Source organism: Stigmatopora nigra, chromosome 2 (assembly GCF_051989575.1).
Source record: "Stigmatopora nigra isolate UIUO_SnigA chromosome 2, RoL_Snig_1.1, whole genome shotgun sequence".
NCBI lineage: Eukaryota > Metazoa > Chordata > Actinopteri > Syngnathiformes > Syngnathidae > Stigmatopora > Stigmatopora nigra.
Window position 1 is genome coordinate 1,937,711 of NC_135509.1, and position 12,544 is coordinate 1,950,254.

Here is a 12,544-nt window from a genome sequence, read left to right on the forward strand (position 1 = left end):
TCATTTTGTTAAAATCATTAATACATAATTGCACATGATAATTATATTCGTAAGTTATTAAAACAATGATATAAACAAGTAGTACATGTATAAGGTGATTGGGCTGTCTATAATTTTTGGAATTATAAAACCTTAATTCCTTTAACATATTATTTTTCAAATGTAATTATAACACCAAGTACGCCACAAATCCAAGCATTTAAGCCTGCTTTTATTTATATTTTAAATACAACTTAAATTAATGTACACCATACGTGACATTAAGTCTCCATCCTTTAAACAGTTATTACTGTGTAGTACATCTATGTTGCGCAAGTTTATTTACTTCCCACATTGGCTCGGTTGTATAGGACGCTTTGGCACCCCAACAATAGAGTGGTTCGTACCATTGTGTCCACTTATTAGGGGGACATTCGTCGGCAAATATTTGCTTTTTTTACACCCTAATACTAAACACAGAGTGCTAACCGCTTAATTACACTTTTAATGTATCACTTCAATACCTCACGTGATAATAATATCATCACAGGCAGAATGTGGGGCGTATTTATCTACTTTGAAGCCCAAGGCGTCCACTTTAGAAGAAAAGTGGCCTGATCCTCCTCCTCCTGTGCCTCTTCTTGCACAGAGGAGCACATTTGATACAAGAAGCAGTCATGGACACAAACCGGAGATTTAAATGCTTGCATACAGCGGCATGCTCACCAACAAAATAAAGATGGCTAGAAAATAAAAAAAGAAGACGGTAATAACAAGGATTTTCTCGATCTAAACAGGTATTTGCCTCCTCACTGCCTTGCATTTTCGCTTGACATTTAAGGATGTTTCTCCAGCATGCAACCTGAAACATGTCGTAACTTTAGAAGCCTGTACTGACTGTTCCACCCAAGATGCATGAATACATTCTAAGTGCATAAAAAAGGGGGAAATGAGGAGATGATTGCAAGTTAAATTTGGTGATGTTGTCACTAATTGCACTGCAGCGTGCCCCACATCTGGGCAGCAGCTTCTTGACATGTTGGCCCTGCACAACATCACATTAGTGGGAGAACAAATATTGACTATTAAGAGCTCAAAGCTGACATAATATCACATGTGCATGTGACGATTTGGGGCTCCCTGCTTAAGCAAACGCTCTGGCTAGAAGGCGACGTGATTTAATTTGCCCACTGGAGAGGATGGATGGGGTCTATCAGCCCTGCCTGCAGTTGCTGTACAATGGGGGAGGGGGAGGCTTCTTCTTCAAGCACAGTGAGGGGAAGAAAAAAAGAGAAGAAGAAGGAGAAAGAAGAAGAAAAAAAAAGATCATGCTTGCTGAAATCCGAAACCCTCTTTGTACGAATCTGAGTGGGTAAATAGAGTCATTGGCTGAAGAAATCTGGTTAAAGATGGTGGTGATGATGATGATGATGGGATTACATTCATCGGGGCTAAAAGAAGACCAGATTTCGTAAGGAGAGGTCGTGGGTAGGTATTGTTAAGAAAGTTTGTAAGAATAACTGGGTTTGAAGTTTTGGGGGAACACGGTGGAGTGTCGGTTGATGAGCCTGGCTTAACGTTAAGAGGTTTTGAGTTAGAATCGTAGCTAAAGAGGAGGTGAATTGGGTCATACTTGGTGGAAATGATGGGTATTAAATTTAGTCGGACCGTCCAATGGGAAAAAGAGAAATAGTGACATCATTATTCAAAAGAAATGGAACTATGACAGGTTATGACAGGTTACCATAGGCCACAATATGAATTTTAAAGGCCCAGCGTAGGCAACGTCGATATTACAAACATCATATTATAGAGAGAGTCACAAAAATGGCTTCTTTAAAGCAGTGTAGTAAACTATTAGTAAACTAGTTAGAATCTCAAATGTCATATATACAAGATTCTCTTAAAATTTTGTAGATTCCGGAGAATTTCACCAGAAAAACATGACATCAATTTTCTATGTAATCAGAACTACTCACCATTGGAAGATTAGACTGGCATGGCGACATAGACGCTGAAAACTGATTGGTCCAAAAAAATCTGCAATCAGCAAAGCATACAAAAACAGAAATTTAATTAATTGATAGCAGATCAACAGTGACTAATCATATTTCAAAAACCATCCATTCCATTTGAACTGCCAACTCTCCCAGTCCAAATAAATTGGACATCTATCACCATCCATGTCATCCAAAGAACTACCGTATTTTCACGACTATAAGGCGCACTTAAAAGTCTGAAATTTTCTCCAAAATAGACAATACACTTATAATCCAGTGCGCCTTATATATGGAACAAAAATTAAAATGTGTCATTCATTGAAGGTGCGCCTTATAGTCATGAAAATACGCTATGTATACCATTACGCTACCTGATAAGGGATAGGCTTTAAAAAAAAAATGACATCTCACCATGTAAAAAGGGTTAGCAAACACTTTAGCGCATGCTAGCCGTACATTTTACATGGCAACAGTGCATAGTAAAGTGACATGATGAAAGCAGCTATGTGCAAAATAGACTCAAGGCCCCTTTTGCAGCTGTTCACATTATCACCCAAGGAACATTGGCATCCCAAAAGGGTCACATGACTCGGCTACAAGATTGCTTTTCACAACAACCATGGCGAGGGAAAGGTGGATTTTAGGCCATGCCGACCCTCCATGTACATGCCATTGAGGCAGTCCCACCTTCTATCTCTCAGCTGTTGGGATGCTACGGGGGTCGCCGCACACTGACACAGGAGCTATTGTTCCCGTTTTTTTTGGCCGGGTCCCACGGCGCCGCAATAATGCCGCTTCTGTACCCGATCTTGGCTCGGGCAGACCATGGGACGGCGAGTCCGCTTTGGAGAAAAGTGTAAAAACAACAGTGGTTGGTTGCTATTGGTTTTGAGGGGGTTGGATGGTTAGTGGTTTGTTGATGTAGCGTTGTTAAAAAGGATTTGAGAGGTAAGATGTGAATTTATTTAATACATTTTTTTGGGTGGTTTTTATTTGGCAGATTACATTTTTATCGAATTTTTGGGTGAAAATAAGTCAATTATGGTGCGTTTGTACCCCCTTTTAAATCAAAAATTGTCATTTTTAATATTTTTTTCTGTTTTTAGTTCAAAAATCTTGGGCCTGTTTTTAACACTGTAAGAAGTCAACTCATTTGGCTTAAAAATGTAGCATTAATTTTTTTTTAAAATTCAGCCTGCAAAAACAATTTTTTTTTAACTACATAAAATTTGGTAGGCATGTCCTTCATATAAGGACACACCAAAAAAGACATTTTTGGTTCAGTAGATATGTAAATTTAACAGTACAAAAACAAAAATAGTCAAAAACATAGACAAAAATTCACCAAATTGGTTTGAAACTGAGATTTTGACACAAAATGGTGACCGTCACCGATAATAGGACAAAAAAATCCACAGGAATAAAAGGAGAAGGCCACAAGTGTGGATTATGTAAGCATTTTTCATTTCTAGACGCGCGCCTACAGCCGTGTGCATGAAGCCATTCTTACGTAAGAGTTGCTTTAAAACGTATGTCGACGCTCACATGGATGCTTCTTCGTGCACTTTGACTTTCTGAAGGTCAGTCGGAGGGACGCCATTCCGCCAGGCTAGCTAGCGAAATGTCATTCTTTCTGACATGGCCGCTTGACCAACAGTGCTGGGGATTGTGGGTAAAATATGGAGTTGACAATGGGGGGCGTCGGCGTTTGTGGAATGGAATGTTTTGCTAATTAGCATATGGTGAATGAATGCGTTATAAAATTCTCTAGTCAGTTTTTTCAAATGAAAATTAGTGCTCATCTCAAATTCATCGCATTGAAACACTGCCATCTATGGGGAGCTGCTGGTAATTACACCCTAAATTAACTTGTGAGCTATTAATTTAAATATATAACTTCTACTTTCCACAAAAAATACTCCGAAATCCGTATCTTTTACCCCAAAAAGCTGCGACCATTTTAAATCGAAACGGCATAAGGTCGCCATCTATCTGTCAATGTTGTCATTACAACCTAAATTTTGTCGTAAATTGGGAAACTTAAAATAATGTAAACCCAATCCTAAAAGAGAAATGTCAATATTATAAGATTAAAATCTAACTATTACGAGGTTAAAATTGAAATATGAAATCCTACATTGTACTATGACACAATTCAAATCCTAATATTATGATACTTATGACATATTACATATGATTATTATTATATTATTGATTAAAAACATGTATTGGGAGTTTCTAATGGGAATGCTAACATTACTCTGTTATTGTAGACTGCGACTACATAAAAAATTAGAGTTGAAATTGACATGCACCTGCTTATGGCAAATATGATACTAGTGTACCCATGGCGAGCAATGATGATGTCACAGACCAACGAAAAAATTAGAGTGAACATTGGTCATCATTGAAGTCTACACAAATCGCATTGGAACTTTATTCAGGCTCATAATTTTCCTTTTATCGACCGTGACGGCAATGGCGAGGAAGACAATCTACGTATAATGACATTTCCCTCGCAGGCCAAACAAGCGCTATAGTGCGAAAGATACGGGCATCCATTATTGAAAGCGTGGCGTTCATTATTCATGGCTTTTTTTTCAGTGCGCCGGCTAGATCGACTTGTTTGATTCTGTTTGTTTGTCAGACACTGGCCTCATTGAGGTTTAGATGGGCTATGAATATTTACTTGTGTTTGCTAGATGAAGTCATCTTAATGAAAGGATACTGAACTCCAATCAATTTGGTTTATACTCGGAGGACTTTGTAAGGCTACTCGTTAGTTGGCGGGCGGGACAAAGTTCGCTATTGACGGGGATTTGAATGGACGCCATTGGAGACGATAGGTCTTTGTCAGTTGTTTGTTTAACCTTTCTACTTTTTAAAAAAATAATAATGAAGTCTCAAGGGAGTAGTTGTTGAAAAGACATAGAAAGTCTATAGACGGTCGACTAAATGTCACCAAAAATGTCACTTAATGTAAAAATAAGGAACGTCTTTGCTAAGAAAATGGAGGAATATTGTACTCACTCTTTTTTTGCAGGTGAGGAAGGAAGGAAGGATGCCGTTGGTAAAGCGAACTATTGAACCCAGGCATCTTTGCCACACGGTGCTGCCCAGGAACATCAAGAATGAGCTGGAATGTGTCACCAACATCTCCTTGGCTAGTGTCATAAGGCAGCTCAGCAGTCTAAGTTAGTACACCAAAAAAAGTAGAGATTAGAAAATTAAGCACAGAAAAAGAGGGGGGAAAAATATCATGTTTTTGCTAAAAAAATAAAAATTCTAATTGAAAAGTATGGTTATATTTTAGCTAGAAGTGTCAAAAATGAGGATGGGAAAACTTAACTGTGGAAAGAATTAATGTATACGCACAAATGAACGTTTTTTGGGTGAAAAAATTGAGTTGGAATACAAAAAAAATCTAAAAAAAACATGTTTTGGGAAAATATTGGTTAAAAATCACAGTTTTCTGTGGACAATTATCTGCAAAGAAGTTGTGATGAGACAAGTTACTTTTTATGTAAATATGAGAACACAAAAATATTTAATTCTGCAGACTATATATCACAATATTTATAATTTGGTGTCAATATTTCACACACATTAAATCTCACTGTATTACAAGTAGTAATCTTATAATATATCTTGTATCTTGTAATAAATAGTACAACCTGTCATTTCATGTTCATTATATTTGACTTAATCCCATAATAGTTCAATTTTAATACTTTAATAGTAATTTTGATATTTCAAAAACATTAATTTTACCCTCAAAATATTGAGATTTTACTCTCAGAAACATTACAACGCATGACGTTTAATTTACCAATAACCAATATTTTTTTGTAATGTCAAGAAAATACAAAGTATTTGTCAAATGGCCCAGCCAAACTGAAAAAATATTGCGACTACTATTGTGTAAAATACAGTAAATACATACCTTTTTGAGCACTTTTGAGGCTCATCTCAGAGTACACAAATGTTTCCAAAAACATTCTCAATTTGTGTCACTTAGGCAAATATGCAGAAGACCTTTTTGGTGAGCTGTTTGACGAAGCGCACACCTTTTCCTTCCGGGTCAATTCCCTGCAGGAGCGTGTGGACCGCCTCTCCATCAGCGTCACGCAACTGGACCCCAAAGAGGAAGAACGTGAGTACAACCTACAACAACAAAAAACATGGCTTAGAGCAGAACTTGTAGGCGGGGCTTAACCATAAAACAATATCACATATCGGCACAATACAAAGCTCCATATTGACTTGTCTTTATCCCTTATTTCATTTATATCTGTAAAAAAACATAGCAAATTCCCACTGTATACTTACTTGTACATAGACAAAGGATTTTTATGTCTATTTTGACTAGATTTAAGAGAATTAATGCCTTTTTTTACAGTATCACTACAAGACATCACCATGAGAAAAGCTTTCAGGAGTTCCACTATCCAAGACCAGCAGTTATTCGACCGCGAATCCCTCCCAGTTCCGATGCAGGAGACCTATCAGGCCTGCGAGAAGCCGCCACCTCTCAACATCCTCTCGCCTTACAGGTTAGGGTAGAAATAACACATTGTTTTCTGTAACAATAGAAGCAGTATAAAGTTAGTTTTTCGGGTTTCAAGCCATCACCTGACATAATCTTGACTTGATTTTCAGGGATGACGGTAAAGAAGGCCTCAAATTCTACACTAACCCCTCCTACTTTTTCGACCTATGGCGCGAGAAGATGCTCCAAGACACTGAAGACAAACGCAAAGAACGCCGCAAACAAAAGGTACTTTTCATCCCATTTCATCGGATATTATCGTCAATGAGGAATTAGCATAGTCCCAAAAGTGGGCGGAGTCATTCGCGTAGACCAGGTGTTCCCAACATCTAACTAATTAATATTCGAGAGACTCAATTTGCGTAAAAGGGTCGCTTTCGTACATTTTTCCATCTCGTTAATTAACCACCTTATATGACGAATGATGCTACATTTGTTAGCATAGCAACATAACTCCAAATATGGTCAAAACCCCCAGAATACTGTTTAATAAGAACTCCTTGCTTTTCCACTTTTTCATCTAAATGGCGTCTAAACGTACACAGCTGGAATTGCCTTATCTCTCATGTCCCGAGGGTCTTATAAGCGTCCTCTCCTCAACCCCTCCTCCTCCGCTACCCTTCCTCGACCCCCCCGAGGTAAGCCCGTTGCCCCCCATCTCTGGAGAGAAGCCCCGCCTCCTTGCTCGACCGATTCCTTTTTTTTTTTTAACGCCGTGGGCTCTCTCTGGCTAACTCCGATTGAAGTTTATGTCCTGATATATTTGTGTGGGAAGTCTATAAAGCAGTGCCAGGAATACTAATCCGGCTTGTAGTGTTTACGTGATTGTTAGCATTGCGGATATTCTCTAGTATTTAACTCATTGGCAAAAATAGACGACCAATCATGACAATTATTGCGACAATTATTGTGCTAACTTGACAACAGCAACATCATTTAAAATAATTAAATATTTTTCTGAAACATATTAAGTCCATTTATATAGGATAGGTATCTCAAATAGATAATTGGATGTGATGGAGACAATATTTTACAGTCCTAATTTGATTTATAATTGTAGTATTGTAAAATATTTTTGCTCCAGGAATTTTATTCATATATTTTTTTTACTCCTAAATTCACAGTCTTTTTCATTATAACTAGGAATTGTTGGATTGGACGTCCATTGATGTCAATAGATACCTTTAAAGCCAATTTCCCATTTAAAAAAAAAAGAATATATATATATTTTATCTATTTAAAATTATTTATTTTTTTATTTTCTATTTTTTTATGGCAATTACCACACTATATACTCTCAAACTAGCCCATCAAATGTTCAAGTAATAACAAAATATAGCAAATACTAGTAAACACAATGTAGTGTGTTGCCTTCACATGCAACTCCAAAAAATGGGCCAAATAAGTACTCTGCTATTATCCTGCATAAATCCAGATAAAACCAAACATCTATTAATGCGGTGGCACTAAAACGTCACTTATTCTAGACTCATCCTTATTATTATTTATTATATTTACCACGACTAAGCCTTTTTTGTCCTCACGTGTGTGTGTGTTTTTGTGTGTTTTTGTTGACACGATTTCCCTCCGGCTGTGAGCGTTTTTTGTCTAACAGCACTTTTACTCCTCTTGCTTTGGTGACCCCACGTCACCCACACCGTTGTCGTTGTTGTTGTCGTTTTTGACGAGTGTAGTGTTGTGTTGAAATTTTTTTTTGTTGCTCTGACCCTTCCCCGATGCTTCTCCTCTTGTATTTTTTTTGTTTTGTTGTTTTTTTTGCTTTCTTTCCTATAGTCGCAGGACCCCCGCATGTATGACCAGGTCTATAGGTACTTAGACCTTCCCGGGCAGGTATGTGGAACAAAAAAAAAGAAGCTTTTATATGTTTTTTGTTGCTTGTTTGGGTGTTTTTTTAATTTGTGGGGGCTTAAGTGCAAAGCATGCTAATGTAGGGGGCTTTTTTGGTGATGGTAGGAAACGTTTTTTGTTGTTTTAGGTCTAAATGGCTGTTTTTTTACTCATTTTGGGGGGCTAGATTTTTCAAAAACTGGTTTATTCATTATTTATGTTAAGTTTTTTTAATTATACTACTATACTATTATACTTTTTAAAAGTTTTTTTGTTATTTATTTGATGCCAATTTTTTTTTTACTCATTTTGGGTGGCCAGATTTTTCAAAAACTAGTTTTTTATTCATTATTTATGTCAAGTTTTTCAACTATAGTAAAGCTAATTATTGTACTTGAACAAAAAAAGTATGTAATTACCAATAATATTAAACTTAAGACAAAAACCTGATCACGGCCCAAAAAAATGATCTTAAAAACAGCTATTAGACCAAATAGCAATTTTTTTTTTGATGATTTTAGCCACTTTAAACCGCCTCTATTCATCCAATTAGTCAATAATAGTGCACAGTCGTAGTTAAAAGCTAACTAACAGTATTGCTCTCATCCGATATTGAGTAAACATCACTTAAGCATGCAAAAAATACATTTTTCTTGACCTCCAAAGTCAACAAAAACACTAACCTCTGTACTCTTTCCTCAGCTGAAAGGCATCGACCGCCCGGCAGAGCCCGACAAGGTCCCACGGGCGCCTCACGACCGCAAAAAAGAGTGGCAGAAGCTAGCGTTGGGTGCAGAATTAGCGCAAGACGGGCTGGACGACAAGCACCGAGAAGCCAACGGTTCCGTGGGTTACCCTGACAACAGGTAAGAGAATGAGATGTAAACAAATAAATGCGAATGATAGTTTTAACACTACCTGTGTGGTTGGGGTCAGGGGTCAGATGTACATGGAGAACATGGACGGGCCATTCTCGTTGGCGGCGTTGCCGTACACGCAGATGAACGAGCTGCTGAGCCGGAGTGGCGAGAGGATGTATTCGCGGCCCAATGAGGCCCCGCCTCCACCGCCGCCAGCCACGCATCCGTTGGGGGAGATCAAGCCGCCGTCGGTTATCAGGTGGGAGCGTCATTAAAGTCAGAGTTGTTCAATGCCTTTTAGGGGAAATATTTGGTACATTATTTAGTTTAGACAACATTTTTTTAATCAATTTTTAAAAAATCATTCAGTAGTATGTTCTTTTACTCATTCACAGCTTTGTCAGACTTAGGCATCAAATAAATAACAAAAAAAACATTTTTTAGTCATTCGTCAGAGTCGTCCATTCCCTATTAGATGAAATATTTGGTACATTATCTAGTTTAGAAAACATTTTTTTATTGAATTTTAAATAAATCTTAGTCAGTAGAATGCTTTTTTTACTCATTCACTGCTTTGTCAAACTTAGGCATTAAATAAATTGCAAAAAATATTTTTTATTCATTCGCCAGAGTCGTCCAATCCCTATTAGATGAAATATTTGGTATATTATCTAGTTTAGAAAACATTTTTTTATTGAATTTTAAATAAATCTTAGTCAGTAGAATATTTTTGTTTACTCATTTACTGCCTTGTCAAACATTGGCATCAAATAAATAACCAAAAAACTTTAAAAAACATTTTTGACTCAAAATAAATCTATCAAATAAATAACAAAAACATTAAAAAACATTTTTGTTACTCATTTACCCTGGTTAAGAGTTAAAAGTAATATTAGTAGTTAAAAAAGTACAGCAATTGTTATAGAAATTCAATGTAATTTAACATTATCACAACTCTATTTAATTGTCAATGTGTCTCACCTAATGGGATTTCAATATGTTACCCCACCTAATAAGTGCAGCCAAATTTAAAGTAGTTGATTTGACAGACTACTCACTTGCCAATCCCAAGTGTCAGCATTGATTCTGAGATTTCCACACCAAAGACGTCAAAGGACCAATCAATGAAGTCTTGTTTCTTCCCCCTGCTTCAGCCTCAGGCTTGAAAGTCATCTTTTTTCATCCTTCTCCTGCCAAATGAAAGACAGTTTATCATTAGTAGTGCTTCAAAGCGATTGGACATCCATTACCTTGAGTTTAAACGCCATACACTCATCCATCCATCCTCCTTATTTTTCTCCCTTTTCGCAGTTCCAGTTCGGGTTTTTCCGACAGCAGACCTCAGTCTCCTGCGAGGACGGCGGGCCTAAACTCCAACGCCCACCCTCCGGCACCCCCACCTCTCCCCCCGCCTCCCCCGCCCCTCCCTTCCTCACGGGGAACACCTCCCCCGCCCATCCCCCCGCACCCCATCCACCAGCAACCCCCTGCCATCCCCCCTCCGCCGGCACCGCTCCAGATCGCCCCGGGGGTGCTTCACCCCGCCCCTCCACCGGTGGCGCCACCACTCCATTCTTCCTCCCCGGCTCGAGGCTTCTCCTCCCAACCGGACGGCGCCGCCCTACCTCCTCCGCCGGTCCCGCCTCCGCTCCCCTTACCCGGAATGCGCAGTTCATCCCCGAGTCTATCGGGACCGCCACCGGTGCCAGCTTTCCCTTCCGCGGGGGGCGTGGCCACCCCGCCGCCGCACTCCAACATGCACGATTTGGGAGGAAAGCGGCATCATCCCGCCAGCCTGCCGCCCATCAGCGATGCCCGCAGTGTCCTGTTGGAAGCCATACGCAAGGGTAAGTCCTAATTCTGGGGGCCATATTGACTTTAAAAATTTGACAGATGGAGTGGGTCAGCACAAGATAGGATACATATAAAAAAGTGCATCCGTTAACAGTACATATGAAACATAAACAGAAAAAAAGGACTCGAGTATTAACATACTCATCACTCATCATTAAACAAAAAGTATAAAGTACAAAGTATAAAGGAATGTGTTAAGAAATATTAAAATGTCATTTAAAAAAGATGGAGGGGCTGTAAAACACCAAAAACTAATAATAGTGGACACTACAAAACTTGGGGGAAAAAAATTGGACAAAGTCGGTGGGCTGGATTAAAAAGCCTAATGGGGCCGTATGTGGCCCGCGGGCCATAGTTTGCCTATCGATGTGTTAGACAAACTCCCTGCTAACAGCTGGCAGAACTAGCCCTAGCATAAAATATTTATTATAGTCAATCCTAGATGTCAATTCATGTTATTACACAGAAGGGATTGTGTGTCGTGCTACCGCAACACATCTGACTCCGCCCCTTTTCAGGCATCCAACTACGCAAAGTGGAAGAGCAACGAGAACAGGAAGCAAAACACGAGCGCGTGGGTAACGACGTGGCCACCATCTTATCCCGACGAATCGCCGTCGAGTACTCCGACTCGGAGGACGAATCGGAATTCGACGAAGGCGATTGGATGGAGTGACCCTAATGACGACAAATGCCCCTCCCCCCCCTCCCATCGGTCTTGTCGTCGTCATGTTTTTCGTGGTCCAAAAAACGGCATTCGTTTTTCCGCCCTATCGTGTGATGTCTTTTTAATTAGAAGACGGCATGTTGCATTTCGCACATTATTTTCCGCAGTTTATTATTATTATTATTATTTTTCCTCCCCTCGGGAACAATTTGTGTGTAATTATCGTGTACATTCACTGACCTTTGACCCCAGGGAATCCAGAAATGAGGAATGGTGAATTCTTAAGCCGTTTTTTTTCCGATTCCGGTCCAGTTTTTTGGCGCTAAAATACGCCGGTTTGTCTCTGTTTAAATGAAGAATTCAGAGGTTATAAATAGTAATGAAGGCAGCTTTTTCAACCTAGAACGAGAGGCCTTACCTCGTTTGGTTTTTACGGCAAAAAAAGACAAAACAATGCAAACGACAGCCATGGTTTTTTTGTCCGTCCGTTTGTAGTTTTTTTCTTCTTCTTCTGCCTTATTGTCCATGTGTGTCGTTGAGTTGAATGTATTGTGCCGTTACTACTTAGTTGCCTGCGCTTGTATGGGTTTGCTGTCTTTGTTGTTTGGGGAGGAATGAAATGATGATGATAAAAAGTCTGCTTTGGAAGAGAAAGAGAGAAAAAAATGGCTTCATGTAACTTATGTAACTGTTACAGTTTGCTTGAATTGATAAAAATCTAATGTTCCATTGCTTAAGTCTTGTTTTTTTGCACTATTTGGGAAGGTAAATCGACAAAAAATGCCTT

The 12,544-nt window shown here is 38.9% G+C and overlaps 1 protein-coding gene across 3 annotated transcripts; it reads left to right on the top strand.

Annotated features, from left to right (window-relative positions):
* The first annotated feature begins 613 nt into the window (after positions 1-613).
* wasf1 (WASP family member 1) lies at positions 614-12,489 on the top strand. 3 transcript variants are annotated; one of them, XM_077742426.1, is made up of 10 exons: positions 614-776; positions 5,023-5,173; positions 5,998-6,132; positions 6,379-6,532; positions 6,639-6,756; positions 8,323-8,379; positions 9,079-9,242; positions 9,313-9,495; positions 10,548-11,083; positions 11,609-12,489. In XM_077742426.1, the coding sequence occupies exons 2-10, from the start codon at positions 5,041-5,043 to the stop codon at positions 11,764-11,766; spliced, it is 1,638 nt and encodes a 545-aa protein (XP_077598552.1). In that variant the 5' UTR covers positions 614-776; positions 5,023-5,040; the 3' UTR covers positions 11,767-12,489. The 3 variants fall into 3 exon arrangements, with proteins under 3 accessions (XP_077598552.1, XP_077598560.1, XP_077598565.1); XM_077742434.1 differs by lacking the exon at positions 8,323-8,379; XM_077742439.1 differs by lacking the exon at positions 614-776 and having other exon boundaries at positions 5,035-5,173; positions 6,075-6,132.
* Positions 12,490-12,544: the final 55 nt, after the last annotated feature.